General features: G+C 41.3%; 1 protein-coding gene across 7 annotated transcripts; it reads right to left on the bottom strand.

Moving 5' to 3' along the window:
- Positions 1 to 1,077: 1,077 nt before the first annotated feature.
- Positions 1,078 to 17,639, bottom strand: cdk11b (cyclin-dependent kinase 11B). Of its 7 annotated transcripts, none has more exons than XM_034145085.1 (22): positions 17,594 to 17,638; positions 16,605 to 16,735; positions 16,472 to 16,489; positions 15,699 to 15,838; positions 15,460 to 15,587; positions 15,223 to 15,367; positions 14,485 to 14,565; positions 13,879 to 14,054; positions 13,233 to 13,358; positions 12,991 to 13,131; positions 12,389 to 12,517; positions 12,233 to 12,307; positions 11,856 to 12,073; positions 11,651 to 11,741; positions 11,440 to 11,561; positions 11,243 to 11,348; positions 11,039 to 11,160; positions 9,006 to 9,113; positions 7,652 to 7,768; positions 5,374 to 5,522; positions 2,146 to 2,335; positions 1,078 to 1,678 (listed from the first exon to the last, which is right to left on the bottom strand). In XM_034145085.1, exons 2-22 carry the CDS (start codon positions 16,713 to 16,715, stop codon positions 1,586 to 1,588), a joined length of 2,586 nt encoding a protein of 861 aa, XP_034000976.1. In that variant the 5' UTR covers positions 16,716 to 16,735; positions 17,594 to 17,638; the 3' UTR covers positions 1,078 to 1,585. The 7 variants fall into 7 exon arrangements, with proteins under 7 accessions (XP_034000976.1, XP_034000978.1, XP_034000977.1 ...); XM_034145087.1 differs by having other exon boundaries at positions 13,879 to 14,015; XM_034145086.1 differs by lacking the exon at positions 16,472 to 16,489 and having other exon boundaries at positions 17,594 to 17,639.
- Positions 17,640 to 19,097: the final 1,458 nt, after the last annotated feature.

Here is a 19,097-nt window from a genome sequence, read left to right as displayed (position 1 = left end):
AGCAGGATAATCTCCACATATCAACACCACTTTGTGATGTTGACAGCGTCAATGCAATCACCAGAAGTTAAATCTATCGTTAGGCTATAAACGCACTAAATCAGTCGCAGGGCGTCACAACCGCTGAGCTAAAAGCGACTCGTTTGGCGTGATCACATTAAATAGTCCCGCCAATTATAAGACACATACATGTAGAATATTACTGACATTTTATGTTGTAGAGCAAAACATGAAACCCTCTTCTTCGAGCATCTAGTCAAAAACAATTAATTTCTGAACCACTATATGAGAATATTCTAAAATACAGTGAACACACAATCTTTAGCTAAATGGTCCCAGAGAAAATGTTGCAACAAAAAAAAAAAACAGGTCTGTTTCTGTTAAGGAGCTTAAAGAAAGTTACAGAAGCCCTTGCCTTATGAATAATTTATGCACTGACCAAACTACACTTCCTCAGCCAGAATAAGCAGCGCTGTCTACAGCTTTTGGAACCATTTGGACCTTAAACCACATATGGAACACCTCAGACGTCTAGCTTACTTTACTAGCCTCACAGTGAAGCCAGCAGTCTGCCTCCAGAGATCCAGAGCAGTCGATTCCACTAGCAGCTCTCCTTCCAAGATTATTCAACACATCAGGTGTAATAATCTGCAGAAGGGGATAGATAAAACTGATTCATGAACATTTCTATTTAGAGCTGGCTCTATACATCCCAAGACAATGGGTTTGTTTTTCTGCGAAAGCAGCGAGCGGACTGTAATGTACGGTTTATTTTCCTTCGGCTCAAAATCAAAGAATTTATTGGTTTAATTCTCAAGTCGCAGAGCAATTCAAAATTCAAACAGGCAGAGTGAAGTCTGGGTCTCTTTCCCCTGAAAGAACAAAGTACTGAGACAAAGTGTGCAGTGCAAAGAATGACATCACTGTTGGACAGCGACTACCGAGTTGGGTTCAAGTATGGATTTTTTTTTTGTAGGGCTCGACTTCCCTTCGTTTTTTTTTCTGTTTTGGAAGCGTGCGGTTCTGTTTGGATAGCTTGGACAGGGTTTATAAATATATGGAAAGCGTCAGACAAAACAAAGTTTCAAACTTTATTTTGAGCAATAACATCGCCCCCGTCATGGAGTGACATTGACAGTACATTTCTAACATAATGCTGGATGAAAGCATCGTTATACAGTAGCTCAGGCAGCCAGGAAATACCAACCATTTAGAAAAGCTGGTCCTCATGAAGTATAAAAAGGGAAAATAAAAAAAAACATGAGAGCTAAACTTCTAAAAGGTGAATGGTTGTGTCTCCTGTAAAGAGCTAAAATAACCACGTTTAAAATGGTGAAATGGTTTTAAAAAAAACATAGAAGCCGAAAAGGTTGCAGGGACATTTCTGGAGATTCAACATGTTTGAGCCACCAGTCTTGCTGTGAGACAGTCCTGACTATCTGGTAACAGTTGTAACCGGTCAGATTTCGCTCTGGTTCACAGATGTAAACCAGCGACACTGTCCAATTCCAAAAGAAGAAACAATTCACAGAACTTTCTTTGCTCTCGCTCTGTCAGACAGCCAGGTGTCCAGCTGTTTCTGGGCTCAGAATTTGAGGCTGAATCCAGGACCGACTGCAGACACCCCCTGGTTGCTGGTCGTCAGATGGAAGCCTGTGTCTTTGAGGTCATCGTCACCCTGGAGAGAAACAAAGATTGCTCCTGGTTAATCAAGTTGTATCACTCTTCTGATATAATTTCCTCTATATTTTATATTATAACCTCAACCTGAATGATTCTTATGATACATTTTGATTGTATTTTATTAATTGAAATATTCCTTTTCGGTGTTTCAGTTTACAAGCAAGCTTTTCCACATTTGAAAAGAAAAAAGCTGGGCTAAACAACCAATACCGTTGCATTAAAATGTGAATGAAAATATCTCCTGTAACTGTCATTGAAAGTATAAGCCTTTAGCTTCTGGGTGGGTAGGACCACTGCTGAAAAAATTAGGGCCCCAACGGTAGCTCATCATGGAAAACATAAGGAGGAAATACGCGGACACAAAGCAGAAGCCTGTAGGTCTGTAATCTATTTAACACAGACAGCGTACGGAAAGACTGGTAGCTGTGTGTAATGGAGAAAGTGGAGCCTTAATGTCCTTACCAGGTGACTGTAGCCCAGGCCTCCCTCGGGTGGGCGAGGGCTGGTGCCTCTCTTCACCCTCTGCTGCTCGCTCTTGGCGGGCCAGGTGGGGAACATGGACGGGTCGATGGGCAGCGGCGTCTCGCGGAGGTACTCGTGTTTGAGCCCCTCGTCCGATAAAATCCTCTTACTGGGGCAGTAGGTGAGGAATCTGGAAACAGACGAAGAATTCATATTTAGATGCTAATGCCTTTAAGCAGGAAGCTAGTTTGTGTCAAAAGATCAGACGCAGGTACGTGTAGGCACTGCTGGAGAACTCAGATTTTTTTGTCCAATTTAGCATGCACTGAGGAACTGATTAATTTAAACACTTGTACATCCACAAACGAGGCAAATGTTCCCTTTACTAATCAGCTTGATTGACTTAATCTAAACAGAGAATCCCGTCATGAGCTGCAGACCTGTCACGAGGAGCCAGTGAAAATGGTGCACGTAGTCTTAACTGGATATGACAGGATCAACACAGAATAATGAGGAGCTGTTTAATCGTAATAATTAGCTTTCTAATTCTGTCTGATTGAAATCTTCAATGTAAAAAAATGTTTTGATAACAAATTCTCAGCTTTCCGACACATGATGGCAAATACTATCATTGAAAGGGATGATCCAGCACTTGTTATTGTTTAGGAACTCAAAGAATGTGTGCTCTTCCTGCACCTGTGAATGTACTCATCCTCCGCACTCAGGACCAAAGAGCCCTGCTGGTTTTAAGAGCCGTACAGACCGGTTTTAACTGGGATATGAACCAGCAGTATTCTGGACTTCTATCTAACTAACTTTTTATTTTAAGTCAAGCTAGATTCAGCAAATCATGTGCATGTTGAGGCCCTTCTTCAGGTTACTTAAGGCCCCATTCCTCAAACACTTCCCGACACAGTGGGGTGTGATATTCCGAACAGCTCTGCGATATCTACCTGCCAAAATATTCCTCTAAACTGATCCTGCGGCGCTCTGTGTGAAGCTTTCAAACCGCACTCCTCTACGTGTTGACCTCCTGAGGTCTGTCTCTGGGTAAACGCCTTGTGAGTCCAACAGCTGGAAGCTTTCAGCTGCGTTGGACGGGTGCCAGACTTCCACTGAACCGCGCTGCTGCCATCCTCTGCAGCTGCGAGGTAACCGAGCGGTATGCTTTTCATTTACAGGTGCAGGCAGGAGGCTCTGTGGGTGGGTGAGGAGCTCGGAAGACAGCTGATAAACAATGCTGATCTTTGGAATGTGCGAGAAACAATTATGAACCCAGTCGTCTGTGTGTTTTATAAAACATTTTCTAGCAGTGGTGGACCTTCACAGTGGCTTGTGTGTGGAACGGGCCTGCTGCTGAGGCACGGTGATGAATTACTAGTCTGCTACCGTTGTCATGTTTTAATTCAGCTTGCCAGAAATGCACTCGATGAAAAAAAGAAAAAAAGGTGGAATAAGACCCAGGATTTGATGGATAGCAATGGGTTCATCCAAGTAAGGCAATTTCCTCTGGAGGACTAATTGTAACTGATACTAGGGTTTGAAAATTGCAGTTGACATTTGTCTGTGTTTCATAAATAATGAATGGAAACAACATAGATATTCCTGAAAACAAACTCTCTTCTTGCAACTTGAAAATGTATGTTGACTAACAAGACTTTATAAAATAAGAAAGAGTTTAAGGGTTAGGGTTAGTCCAAATGGATCAATGCGTGGAGCTCCTCACACACACACACACTCTCTAAGCGGCGAAACTGTGACACGCTGGGGGGGGGGGGGGGGTGCTAGTGGAGCCTCGCAGCAGCAAAACTGTGGCGCGCTTACACTGTAGGTGTGCCGCGTTTGGGGTGCTAGTGGATGGGGGTGCTAGTGGATGGGGGTGCTGCAGCCCCCTCAGCACCCCCCCCCCTTCCCGCGTCCATTCGTGATGTCTCGCTGTCTCGAAGACCCCACGCAGGAGCTCCAACAAGCCGTTTAGGACAGAGAGTGAATACACATCCTATACAGAGATGCTGTATGAGAAACCAATGTGATTTTGGAAAATTGCACAATATAAATCTATTCTAGTAGACCTCAACAATGGAATTATGATCAGTAGAAATGGCCATGACATGGGACCTTTAATAATATATACATTTTAAAAGTTTAAAAAAAAGATAAATACATTTCTATTTTACTGGAACAAATATGCTACAATGTATACAAACACTTTTATATGTATAATTATATGTTGAACTATTAGTTTTCCATCAGTATCAGTTCATGTTATTTTGTATACTATTCTTGTGTTTGTAGCATTTTGTATATTCTTTAGGTATATAAAAAAGCGCAATGGATTTGCCTCTTCCTGCACTGTGTATCATTTGTTATCCGTCATGTCTGTGTCAAGAGCCAAGTCTAGATATTGTTGTAAAATATTGTTAAAGTGATAACAATAAAGTTCTTAAATTGATACCCTTTATTTGATGTAGTTCCTTCTTTACCCATGATGTGAATGATCGACTTGGCACTGGGTTATTCTAACATATACTTTATTAAGTTAAGTATGTCACAAACCCAGTATCCATACAGTTTCTCAGTCACATGAGCATGCAGCGAGATCAGTTGGAACCCCTCCTCCAGACAGACTGTAGTTTAGTTAAAGGGGCCCTATTATGCTCATTTTAAAAAGCTTCATATTTGTATTTAGTTCCTCTACTGTGACATGCTAGAATTTTCAAAAAGGTCTTTATTTCTCTCGTACTGCCTGTGCTGCAGCACCTCTTTTCACCCTCTGTCTGAAACCAGAGCCCAGTCTGCTCTGATTGGTTAGCTGGCCGGCTCTGTTGTGATTGGTCAACTGCTTAGAGATGTCCTCCTCCTTCGTCACATGCAATGTGTTGGAGATATATCCAATAGAAGCCTGAGTGTTACATCGTGATGTTATTCCGGCAGTGGCTCAGTCAGTAGGGGCTTGGACTGTGAGCCGGTTCAAGTCCCCGCACAGACCTAAATATGGAGAGTGGACTGGCACTTGGAGAGGTCCCAGTTCACCTCATGGGCCCTGCCGTGATGCCCTTGAGCAAGGCACCGGACTCTTGGATTTTAACCTTTGCAGACCATTTACATGTACAAAAACCTATACAACACAATACAGGAAAGGGAAACCCAAAAGAACAGAATAGGGCCCCTTTAAGATGCAGTGCGGCGTGTGTGAGGAGCAATGTTGTGTCTTGTGTGGAATCCTACTTGTTCATGAGGTCAAAGCCTTGATCGGAGAGCAGCGCTCCAAAGCGCTTTCGCAGGTTGTTGTAGGGATACTCTGTGAAAGTCATTTTCTTCACAGCGGGCAGCTCGTTGTAGCCGGGCCAGATCTTCTCGCTGGGTGACCCCAGATCCTGCAGACAGACAGACAACACACAGTCAGCAGACAGCATGATGTTAGCACGAGGGGAGATGGATATGAGATATTCCCATTTTTGGCAAAGGAATTCATCAACCGCAGGCGCGTGGCAATAAACCATTCCTAAGTGAATTTCAATGCTTTAATTCATAACTGGTAAAGGGTGTAGGATGACTTGGGAGGCCTCAATGACATCAGTCCAAAAGGCTGTCATGCTTTAAGCAGACCATAAGCAGGGACTGTCTCCTCCCCTAAACTCTGTGTGTATGTGCTGCAGACTGTAGAGAAAGCTCTGTGTTCAGCTGCCTGCACTTTTGTAGCTTCTACCTGATTCACTGTGGTTTGAAGTTGAGGTTCACTTCTGTTTTCCCGTTTTTGCTTTCACCCATCAGCCTTTTTTTACTTTAAGAGCAGTGTGTTACTGCTGATTCATACCAGACCTCCTGCTGTTCCAGCTTCCCATAAAAGTTTTCCTTTTGCAAGCAGGTAGATTGTTTTTATGGGTAATTAGCGATGCTGTTCTTCAAGGAAAACAGGTCTTATAAACCAGACATGGTCATATTCTGCTCTATTAGGTCAGAGAACTAGTTATTAATATTGCAGGGATGAATAGCACAAACAGTCAGAGTCAGAATACCTTAATTTTCTCACAGAGGGGAAATGTACAAATATACAAGTAGCAGCAACATTGAAAAAGCAGCAGACATCCTCACAGCATGGTTTGGTTTCACTACCTTTCCTGTATTATGAAAAAACCCTCTTTGGTGACCTTTTTCAGTTTCATAAATTCAAGCTTGTTTTAATGAGTCAAAAGCTCCACCCTGTGGCGCACTGCAGAACTCCACGCTCTGACAGGCGACACGCTCAAAAGATTTACAGTCTTTAACCTGTTAAGCACCAAGCCTGTTTTTCATGTTTCAGGCTCGAAAATGACATGCCCAAAACAAATGACTACAACTTAACTTCTAAAAGGGTTATATGAATAATTTCTTTTATCAAAGCAAGGTTACATCTGTGAGTTGGATGTAGAAGTGTCAGAATCAATGTAGATGTTTTTTATTTTAAAGAAAATTCAGATTTTACATAGTAAAAAACTGTAAATTATAGTGTCCGTCCAAAAATTATTTTTTACAGATAGTGAAAACTACCCTTGGATGATGGGTTAGTAGACTAAAAGCTTTAGGAATCCAAAGCACAACATATAATAAGTACCCTGTATCAAGATTGATGCAAAACAAGTGACATTTGACCTTTTTAGAGAGGTTTAGCCAAAACCACCCCACCTCTGAGGTGATTTGGGTGAAAATGTTTTTTTTTACATATCTCTGGCACCCCTTGGTCGATTTTGATGGTTGACACCTCTTTCTGACCGTTAGAGCCAATAGAATCGAAGGGGGAGGCTCCCACACACACACGTTGTGAAGAGAAAAGGTGGGGGCTGCGCGCATGTAATTTTGCAGCAGAGTAGACCGATCTCTCGCTCTGTCATTTGGAAACGAAAAAGCAGTTTTATTGCTTATGGATTATCAGAAATCATTTCAAAGAGGACACAGACACATTGGATTAACCTATGGATTAACTGCAGCATCGTTTATCGTTTTAATGCCATTGAAGACCAGTTTTGACCAAGGTAAGCCATGTTAGCGTTTCTAGCTACCTAGCTCCACATGTTATGATGTACGCTTTCGTTTATAGCGTCGCAAATGTTTATCACTGAGTGTTGAGGTTTTTTTACACAGATTCTGTGTCTCCAGGAGATGCTAATCGAGGGGTTGGCTGTGCATCTAGGATAAGTAATAAGGGAGTTATGAGTGAGTTTAGGTGCAGTTTTAGGTTACATTTTTTCGCTCGTGGCTAATTCAGAGGCTGAGTGTTAGTATTGTGGGGTTTTTTGGGATAAAAAAAAAAAAAAAAGATCAGTTAGCTGAGTTTCTTCCAGTTACATGGATATAAAACATTCATAGTTTATTAAATATTAAGATTCCTTAGACGTTGTTTCCTGCAAATGACGCGTTTATCCGCCCGGTACCGGGGGGGCGGTGCGTAACAGGTTAAACAGAAGGGCTTTACACTTCAGCGTGAGGAATTATTTCATTATATGAGGGCAAATGAGGGGATTTTTACCTTAAATATCTTGTTAATTTGGTCGATTTCAGATTTTCCAGGGAAAAGAGGTTTCTGGGTGAGCAGCTCCCCAAATATGCAGCCCACTGACCACATGTCCACAGCTGTAGAGTACTCCTGTGGAGAGAAGAACAAACACAGTGGCAGACCGCAGAAACACAAAGTAGACAGTCTGCCTGGCCGGCTGCGGCGTCAGAGTTGTGTCTTGTGCGTGTGTGTGTGTGTGTGTGAGTGAGAGTGGATGTGCTCTGACAGACTGCTGGACCTCGAGCGTCTGGTGGTGTAAATCAGGGGTTCCCAACCTTTATTGGGCCAAGGACCGGCAGATACATAAAAATCGCGGACCGGTTGTCAATTTTAACTGATTTTAATATTTACTCACCAGCAGGTAGCAACAGAGGCTAATTGTATGTAACAGCCTGAACAAATACTAGAACAATATACATCCAAAACATATTAAAGTCGTTTTTTTTTGTTTTTTGGAAAAACGGAAAACAAAAAAAACGGCACAGCTCTTTACGCGCTGGTGCTGCACTTCTCAGAGGCGGAGTACACGTCCCGCTGCCTCCTGGTGCTGCAGCCATTTCATGAAGTGAAGGAGGTTTTCCTTCTATAAAACAGCTGCGGGCAGCAGATACCGTGAGAGTCCCGGACATTAATTCATAGATCAAGGCAGACTGATTTACAGACTCTCCTTTTTTTTTGCCAATCCGGTGCTTAAACAAATAGCTCTACACCCCTGGCCGACATGTCCTTAAAATGAAGTCCGAGTTTGAAATATATCTCAAATAATGTATGCACTGCCATTTCCCCACATAAACATAACAGTCTGCAATGAAACGGTTGTTTCCTGTGCGCTCCACTTCCTACTTGGCACACCGGTAACTTTCTCGTGCGAACGAGAGGCTGAGACCTTAGGCTGAGCCGCCGAATCCCTCGGAACACCATAAAAGCCATTTTCAACTGTTTTCTGGTGGACCTTTAACTAGGCTACTGGATGAAATAATATGACTGGTATAGGTGCGAAAATAAAAAAAAACATGATAAAATATTTTTATATATTTATAATTCTGCAAATATTACGATAAATTCACAGCTATTTCGCGGCCCGGCAGTAACACCTCCGCGGCCCGGTACCGGTCCGCGGCCCGGGGGTTGGGAACCTCTGGTGTAAATCATATACTGTAAAACTCAAATGGTGTTTCAGTGGTATTTGGATCTCATAAACGTTTCTTCTCTTGGAAATATATCACTGGGCAAACCACAATCAATCACGATGGTGTGACCACATATATGAAAAGTATTGCAAAGGTATTTCTTATGAAGTGTGGATGCAGTACAGTTGAATTCTCACCTTGGCTCCGAGCAGCAGCTCCGGTGATCGGTACCACAGGGTCACCACTACGGGGGTGTAGGGCTTCAAGGGGGAGCCGTACTCCCGGGCCAAACCAAAGTCGCCAATCTACATGACAGGTCAGATGCCCACCATTAAAAACTTTTTTTTTTAAACTCCAAATGGTGTCAATTTCACAGCCCTCTGATGTCTCATACAGAGTTCCCGTTAGCCGGTAATTACCGGACAATGACCGGTAAAATATGCTGAAGTCCGGCAAATCTAAATCTCTCCGGTCAAAATGTCCGGTCAAAATAATTTTCCCTTAGCGCAATACCGCATCAGTTGCGCCACTTATGTGACAGACAAGAATAGTATGTGACAGACAAAAGAGTATGTGACAGACAAAAATTGTCAATTCTAATGTCTAACACTTAATGTGGAGAAAGAGATGTCCTGTATGGGTTGATTGTGCGTTGATCTGTTGGTAATGCCTCGGGGTTCCGGTGGGCATGTAAACAAATGCATAATGCTGCGCTATACTTTGTGGCCTCATCCGGTTGCATAGCGACGCTTATTGTTTAGGTGTCTTTTAACAAGCAGGTAGTCATATCATTAGCTAGAACTAGCTAGATCTGATCGATATGGACATAAATGCGAGTAAAGTCTAATCTGACAGGAGAGAGAGATCGGCTGCTGCTGACGAGTCGACACGCAGCTCTGCATGATCCCCTGCAGCGGCGAGCAGAGCAAAACACACTTCAGGTTAGAAAATCACACGTAGCTATTTTAATTACCTCTCAAACTACCTAAACTAGTTATAGATATGTTTAGTTTTACTGTCGGGTCACTCATTACTGGATCCGCGAGCTGCATGATACTGACGGGCTGTCAGGAGAAGGAGAGAGCGCTCCGTTTATTATTCCCGCGTTTTTGTAAATTACTGTACACTTTTGAATAATGTAGTTAATCTACTATAATTAGTTTGTTTAATGTCGAATCATATCAATTTGTTTTAAAGCTCAATAAATAACAAAGAAGACCTTTAACCGGCACTTATCTAATTTTGTCCGGAAGATTTCAACTTTAACGGACATGTTGACCGGCAAAAAAATATTCTAACGGGAACTCTGGTCTCATAGGTATACTCTGGTACAACAAGATGCAGTGATTCACATTTTCTTGTCAGCTTGCATACATAACTGACAAATGTCGTTTATATAAACATGCCTTACATTTTGCCAAACATTCATGCTCAGATTGACTTATAGTCAACATGTGTTGTTTGTGCAAGTGTGCTCCCGCTCTGGAAAGAGTTGCACATCAAAAGATGGATTAAAGTACTCCTTTCACAAGTTTATTTACTCTATCAAAATATACCATATTTATTTATGGATAAGCTTTTTTCCCCAGGTAATTTAAATTATAATCCATGGCTAGAACCGGTGGACTTCTGCAGTGTTCTTACGGTTTCAATGCTTGTCTATTTACACAAGTTTCACACAAAGATCTCCTAAAATAAACGCCCTTTTTGCCTCAAACTTTCACAGGACAGCTTGTTAAAAAAAGGAAATAAAAAAAACATGCATTTTCATTACTATCTGCTATATTGCTAATCTCAAATGTTATAAAGACATGTGACAACTGTATACACAGTGGCCTTATCCTGGTGGCTAGGGTCTGTGATGTTAAAATAACCAACATCAATCAACAGTCCTTGCTGTTGGACATTAATCCAAACCAACAAACCTCTCAGTTAGTCTATTCTACTTCAATTAACAATGTTGCTACATTTTCCAGAAAGCCAGTCAATAACTGCAAGAGCCACTTACATATTGAACTTCCTATAAAAAGCTGGATACTGTGGGCAAGAGACCAATTAGTCTGTAAAAACCACTAATGTTGAAGTGAAATGGAAAACTATTCTTTTAAAAGACAGTTTTATAGATTAAATGACTGACTCTCTGAGCTACCACAAAGGATCCAGCGAGAGCAGCTGTTGCCAAGGAAAGTACTACCTAGCTTCTGTTCATGGGGCCACAGTCCGGTCCTACCTTGAGGATCCCCTTGTGGCTCAGCAGCAGATTGGACGTCTTCAGATCGCGATGGAGGATCCAGTTGTCGTGGAGATGTCGGACACCTCGCAGCAGCTGGATCATCAGAGTCTTCACTTCACCTGAGAGAGAAACTTTGTGTTGAAACTCATTTTTATCCCATTCAACTTTCTAGTTCAAGTGTGTAGCAGCGTCTCATTGTACCTGGCAGGAAGGGCTGCTTCATGGTTTCCATCAGACTCTTCAGGTCATGTTCTACATAGTTCATCACGATGTAGATCTTGTCCATATTACTTCCAACAACTATTTCCTAATATAGGGGGGAAAGCAAAGTTTAGAGTTAGTTGAACACTTAAGGACACACAATAAAAGTGTTAATACTAAGATTGAATATCTCTCACCCTCACTGTGACGATGTTTGGGTGCTGAGCTTTCAGGATTGTATTGATTTCTCTCAAAGAGGTGATGGGGAAGCCCTCCTTCTCCTTCTCCATCTTCAGCCTTTTCAGGGCCACGATTTCATCTGCCAACACGAGGCAGTACCCATTATTTTTAACGATAAACACAACGAGAACCCCAACAGTATTTGGACCTACGTGTTTATGTTCATACCCGTCTTTTTGTCCTTGGCTCGGTACACCACGCCGTAGGTTCCCTCTTCTATTCGGTTCAAGCACTGGAATTCCTCAACACTGCGACAACCCTGACAAAAATCAACAACCTCTGATTGAAGACCTCGACATACTGCTAGATCGCATTACATGCCAACATCAACACATTTTGGCCAGAATAGCATTTGCATTATGTTGTTGCCGACCTGTAAAGCAGGCAGATATTTGGGAAGCTCCTTCTTCAGCTCCACAGGTGAAATCGGGGGCGAGTCTGGGATGTAGTTCTCTTCGGGGGTGGGGGAGCGAGAATGAGTTTGAGACTGAGGCGTGGGGTCGCCCTCTCCTGCCGTGTCCTCCCCGTCTTCATCTTCCTCCATGTCCTCACCGCTCTCCTCGGAGTCGTGATCGAAGCGGGACTCTGTCACTGTGAGGCGGAGAGGAAAGTCAGTTTAGTTTAAAACACTTGTCAGACTAACCGTTGAAATGTTTTTTATTTGCACTTATCTTAAATAATAACGATTCGATCTAGCTGATCAGAATAACTTTTAAGAAATACATCTTTATATTCCCAGATATCACATACCTGCAGGTACGTGATTCCCATTTTCCCTCTCATCTTCAAATTCCTCCCCTGACTGCTCGTCCTCACTCACGTCCTCTGAAAGGGAGGAAGGGAACAGTTAAAGCTGTGTTTCTCCGTAACAGGCTGTTCACCAGAGCAGTGGAACAGCGGTTTTACCTGCGCTGTGCTCAGACCTTCCTGAGCCTGAAATAGACTCTCCTTCCTCTTCTTCGACCTCACTCTGGCTGCTGGACTCGTCTTCGTCATTGTCGTCCTCTTCGTCAGAGCCTGATCCTGATCCTGATGCTGGAGAAGGTGAATGATACGAGAACAGTTTTTTTTTAATATTTTAAAGCTATTTAATGCAGATATCTGCTGGCTCATCCCCTTCTTGTTAAGTTCAAAGCTATATGTTTTTAGAATTGTTTTAATGTGATTTTATTTATGTTTAATGACTTTTTGTTTGTTTAAGCCTGTGATTTAGAATGTGTTTCTTTGATGTGTGTGTTGAATCAGAATCAGAAATCCTTTATTCGTTCTAACGTAGAATGTGATGTAAAATGGCATTTGTTTTTGTGTGAAAGCACTTGCCAAGGTGCAATATAAATAGTGTATTATTTGTATTATAATTAATGACTGACATAAATGAGGAATAATTCAGTTTCCATTGAAAATGTCCAATCCAAAAAGTAAGAAAGAGTAATTGGAAATTATAAAGTATTTTGCAGTAAAATATACATGTGTGCTTTGCTTTAAGTGTAGGTGAACTAGTCCTTTACCCATGGAGGACTCTCCTGAGCTGGTCTTCCTCTCGCTGCCGCTGATGTCCTGGAGGTCTGCCAGCGGATCTTTGCCCTCCGGCTTCTCCTCCTTAGAGGCTGCAGGCGTATGAGACGATGATGATGATGATGTCGGGGAAACTGAGTCATTGTACATGATACAGTTTAGAATATCATAGAAGCATATAAGGGATTTTTGAATTGTTTCTTGTTATATAGAAATTGTGACTTTATCTACTTACTTCCACTCTTCCTGGGTTCGCTGAGATCTGATCTGTCCCGGGGAACGCGGGGGGGACTTCGGCTGCGGTGACTTTGTTTTGACTTGTCATCATAATCTTCAGGTAATAGCCTATGGGCGGACGGCACTGCGGATAGGATAGATTCATTTTTCAATGAGTCCTGCATCATAGTTCACAGAGTAATAGGAAAAATACACATTTCTTATCCGTTGTTTTCGCCTTCTGTGTGTTTGTGTAGCCCACTTCTCTTTCATCTCAGGCTCTCCTTTTTGATCTTGATGCTCTCCATTTTGATTTTCTCCATTACGTAAGACACCATTATTTATTCTACCATCCTGAATTCCCCTACTCATCATATTTGTTTATGATTTCAGCCTAGGTCAGTTTCTAAGTCATTTTGAATGATGTCTCAATCATGCTTGTCCTTAGCTACCAACTCCATCTCTCATAATCTCCATCCCTTAGCATTATACCATTATTCTCTCAGTTTCTGTCTTTGAACTCAAGGATCCAATTAGCAGGACATTTCACAGATAAACAGTTAGCGTATGTGTTTCTGAGCATTTATGCTTTCAATGGTTAGGGTTGTAATTTAATCTATCCCAATACACACAAAAATATCCCACACCTCTACTCATTCACCGACCTTCTCGCCGCCCCCCTCGCTCTTTGCGCCGCTCCTCCGCCCTCCTCTCCCGCTCTTTCAGCTCCCGCTGCTCTTTCTGCTGTTCGCGCAGCTTCCTGTCTCGCTCACGCTGGCGCTCCTGCTGTTCCAGCCGGTCCCTGTGGTCCAAAAAAAACCCAGGAGAATCCAATCGGGGTCTGTTCAGACAACCAAAAGCCCAATCTTGTCAATGTGTGTTTGTGTATGTATACACTAGATGGCAGTTTGGAGAAACAGACATGAGTAACGGCATGAAGTAAAGCGATGTGTTGCTGAGGGCAGGGCAGCAGCCAAATGCTTTTCAGCCACCTAAAAAAGGCCAACCTAACAAATTCAACATCAGTTTTTAAATACGCTATAAATACAGTTTATTTTGCCACGTTACCTTGCAGTGAGACAGACCTTTCTGACTAGGTACTGAAGCTGTTATGCAGCTCTCTTTGAAACAGAGCTCAGAACATGGAACAATCTGTACGTTTGTTTATGTTTATTTGTGTATTTTGTTTGAATTTGTCCTTAGCACAATTACAAAAACAGACATAATTATTCAGGCAGCAGCAAAAACCACGCTTTGAAATGTTTAATTACCGTTTTTTGTCAATGGAGTCTGATGGTATTAAAGAGAGATTAGATAACGGCTTCAGTTCCTCGTTGGAAAGGGCTGTCTGACTGCAAAGTAAAGAGGGGAAAAAAAAATCTAAATATAGCCAACGATTAAACAGATATTGATTCTTTTAGGTGGGACTTTTTTTAGCTCCTAAAACATTTTGCTGACCGCCCAGTCCACAGTACTACATTGCATACTTCTGTGCTGGTTCTCCTGTTTGTTTCTCCAACTGGGGGCCTGCTATAAAGTACCATGTGCACCCCAAATTCCAACAAACTGAACTCTTTAAAGTTTGTCTCTCAGATACATTCACTGCTATACTCATCAATAATATTGGAGAATTGTTGGGAGTCCATTTCAATCTGCATTGTTTACGTAGAATATATATATATTTTTTAATATAAATACACCTGCAATTTAGCCACCTGGACTTGAGTGAGAAACTTTCAAATAAACTATGACCAGTACATCACACACAGTACATGTAAATCCACAGTACAGTAGCTATACAATTGAAAGACAGTAGTAGATAAATAGAAAATTCTCATGTAGCTCAATCATTTTAACATCCTGGCAAGTTGAATTCTTACTCCAACAAAACCTTCAAAAACATGAATCCTAATTAAACTCAAGTGAAAATCAAAAAGGGCAAATACTTCTGTGCCTGAATTAATCCGAGCTAATCTAATATGTGGTGCCTTTCCAGGTGAGATGCTCACCTCTCTCTGCGCGAGTGAGCTCTGGCCTGCTCCCTTCGTTTCTGCCTCTCCCAGTCTCTCCGGGCTTTGTCTTCTTCCCACTGACGGTTCCTGCGGTCGCTTTCTCGCTCTTTTTCTTTCTCTTTGGGTCGAACATGTTTCCCTGCTGTAGAAGTAAAAGAAACATAGTTTTGAGGAGATCCTTACTTCAAAAATAGTTCCAAACATGTTGGATTCAGGTGTTCACGACGCTCGTACCTCCTTCAGCAGAGTGACTGCGGTGACGTCTTTTATCTTTTCTCTTCTCCTCCTTTCTGTGGTGAGACTTGTCTTTTCTTGCTATTTGCTGTGGTGGCTTGATTGCTAATGAGTCATCTTCTTCGGCCCTGCATAGATATAAAAGAAAAACATGTCACACATGATTTGAATTTAAACTATTGCAAGCATACTACTTCCCCTGTGAAAATACACATATTTGTGTACTACGGTTTATGTACCTGTCTTCTGTTGAGTCCTCCCGTGTGTACGGGGAATTACGAATTGTTATTTCCATCTTTTGATCCCGTAGTTCTCCTTCCTCCGGGGTATCTCGTTTGGTCTCCCGATCATCCGACTGTGGAACAAGGCCCTGAGAGGACTGTGCAAGACAATAAGAGCGGTATAAACAGTCTGAACCCTTATTCACCTATGACTATGTTTAAGGATTATAGTTTGTCGTGTGCTGCCTTCTGTGTGTACATGTTTGCAGCTGTTTTTCAGGAAATGTTGTTGGAAGCGAAATATTGGGATTCAGCCTTTAACCGTTGATTCCCAGCAAATGGACGTAAATACACAAGACATACACTCGCCTATTGAAAGACTCGTACTACTTGCCAAAAACAAGGGATGTTTATGACAAACACTTGTAAGCACCTTCATTTGAACGACTGCGGGCTCAGAAGTTTTGTAAACTTTGACAGATAACATGCTGTTTGATTATGGTGGTAATCGAAAAGATGAATTTTCCAAAATTGTGGTTAAAGCACATTTGAAATTTAGCTAACACTATTTAATGTTTTCAAAAAGTAAATAATTACATTAAAGATATTTATTGTTCCCAACAGAACTGTTACTTACTTTAAGTATTAAAACAGCATTTCGAGAATATGACATTAAAGTCTTCTATAAAAGCAAAAAGTAAGTCATAGATATTACAATGATAAGACAATGTTTTGAAGCTTTGACTTATTCAATACGATTTTCCATATATTTTATTGATTATTAAACTTACCATTTTAATGTATAACTTCTACAGCAAATAAAAGGCAGAAAGGGAAAAAATGGCTTGGAGTTACAATTTGTTTAATACTGTATCAACATGTAAGGGGCAATGTTGGTCAAACATAAGCTTTAAGGTACTTTACATTTTTCTGGTGCTTGGGATCCGTTTTCTCTTCTAATTCTCTTCTGCGTTTTTTTTCTTGTAGGATTTCGTCAAGAGTTTTAACTTTCCAGGTCTCCTTTTCGTCCCCCATCAGCGTCCACTCTCCACCGCCTGCTCCACATCACACAAAAACAAGGACACATTAGATATAACTTCAGCCTTCTTTGAATATGAAGAGTTAGGCCTATAAAGAATAAAATAATCCAATATTTTTATATCAGATCCATTATCTATTTGTTGGAATATGCTTTAACATTTTACTTTCTTGTTAAATATGTGAAACATTTTGAATTAACATTCAATATTTGAGATTATGAGGTCTTCTTGTAAATCGCAAGTTATTTCCTAAATTGAGACGTATAAAAACGTAAAGGTACTGTAATGATTATACCCGTGCGGTGCTATTCCCAATGCTGCCCCACCGAAATAAACGTACAACATACCAAACACAGCAGATGTAGTCATGTTAGCAAACATTATAATCGCATACGAATAATTCATGCATGTTGCTTATCTGTCACTGTGTCCTATTATCTGTGTTGTTCAACTCACGCTAACTACACGGTACATCACAACAGCATGTAGCATTTAGCTAGCTAACATTAAGAGGCCAATTGACGTTGCGAGTAGACTTAGTTAGCCTGCCAACATAGTTAGGGTTTTGTCATACATAAACCAGTGTGTGTATAAGGCGAAAATGATAGACGAGTGTATTACTTCTGACTGTGAATGTTGTGAGTCCAGCGGCGGGTGCTAACACATTAGCTAACTATAGCTAGCTAACACTAGCATGGTCGACAGTTGCTAAACAACTTCTGAAGCTAACAAGGTGATTTCAACGGGATAGTTAGTACAGCTGGTTAAGCTCTAAACTGGGGCATACATGTCTGTATTGGTTTGTGAAGTTAAAGACCTGAGTACAGAAAATAATGAAATGAACCAGCGAGCAGATGAAATGGTTAAACAAACCTGAAATACGCGCAGCGGTATTATTATGGCACACCGGAAGTCTCAACGCTAAGTAACGTCTCTAAAACGTCCGATGTGAAACAATGACTTCCCTCTGATATAATACAACATGATAATATGATATAATAAAACCATACAAGAAAAATACAGCATCAAGCTTCTCGGTGCTTGTAAGGAAAAGTTACTTTTACATTATGTATTTCAACGTCAGCCTCATAGACTGTGTATGATCAAAGACACAGAGAAGGCCTCCAAAGGTCCTTTGAAGACTCAAATTGTTCAAGGAAAGATTGTAACCCTTCCCTTTTTACTAATTAAAACATTTTGAAGTAATACAAAAACATTGCTTTCTCAAAACCCAGAATTGTTCTCCTTTCTGAATTTCGCAAATGGCAGCATTATGTATTTTGTATCACAGCAGCACATTATGGAGCCAAGTGGCTTCTGTTGTGACACTTAATCAGTGGTGTTAAGTAAGTACATTTACTCAAGTACTGTACTTAAGTACAATTTTGAGCTACTTTTACTTTACTTTAGTATTTCCATTTTATGTTACTTTGTAGTTCTACCGGAGTTCTACTCAACTACAATTCAGAGGTAAATAATACACTTTTACTCTTACTTACCTTTTCGTTACTTTGCAGGTATAGATTAATGATCAACACTTAAATAAGACTTCAGTTACACCTGGATTAAATTCAACAGCTAACCAGCAATACATTACGTAATTTAAGTTAGTTCCACCTTTATCAACTAGATAAACACATCAATACATAAATAATTATAATCAAAACATATAATATATATGGTTGTGATTGGGCCAATTTGCATAATGAGTACTTTTGATACTTTACGTATATTTAATGCCAATACTTTTGTAATTTTGACATTTTGATTGTAGGACTTTCACTTGTAACAGAGTATTCCTACACTCTGATACTTCTACTTTAACTTAAAGGGGACCTATCATGCAAAATGCACTTTTGTACGTCTTTTATACATGAATATGTGTCCCCGGTGTTCCAGGGAACTCACCAAGTGTCAGAAAACACAACCCTCTCTATTTTCCTCCATACCCACATCTCTAAAAAAGGGGCTGCAACGGATCTGATACAGACTGATCCAGATTTGAACACTTCTATGACGTCACAGAAGTGGCGCTACGGCTATTGGGCCAACTCTCCAACTATCAGGGGAATGTGGGGTTGGGCCACGGCCGGCCATTGCCGCTCGAAAGCGCTGGAGACGCTGTAGTACATATGCCAGGCCTGTAAGTGGCGCTGTAGTCTGCCACAAAAGCAGCGAAGAAGACTTCCCGCCCATAGTTACCATGGTTACCCTTCTGTTTATTCTCCGCTGTGGCTTTTTTTCTCCCTCCCCGAGGCAAGCGTTTGCTCCCGCTGCTTTAATTCAATGCAATCCCTCCCCGTCGAGGCAAGCACTGTAATTCTCTCCGGTTAGTCCCCAGCAGATGACAAACACCCACCTCTCCGCCTCTTCCAAG

The sequence above is a fragment of the Trematomus bernacchii genome, unplaced genomic scaffold, assembly GCF_902827165.1.
Source record: "Trematomus bernacchii unplaced genomic scaffold, fTreBer1.1, whole genome shotgun sequence".
In the NCBI taxonomy this organism is placed as follows: Eukaryota; Metazoa; Chordata; class Actinopteri; order Perciformes; family Nototheniidae; genus Trematomus; species Trematomus bernacchii.
Note: the sequence above shows the minus strand (reverse complement) of the source record. Positions and strands in the feature narration are given on the sequence as shown.

Coding starts and splice junctions, on each gene's coding strand:
- cdk11b (XM_034145085.1), bottom strand. CDS start 16,715: ATGGGGGACGAAAAGGAGACCTGGAAAGTTAAAACTCTTGACGAAATC. Junction 11,562..11,650: donor AGCCAAGGACAAAAAGACGG/GTATGAACATAA, acceptor TCGTGTTGGCAG/ATGAAATCGTGGCCCTGAAA. Junction 11,161..11,242: donor GAAGCAGCCCTTCCTGCCAG/GTACAATGAGAC, acceptor TTTCTCTCTCAG/GTGAAGTGAAGACTCTGATG.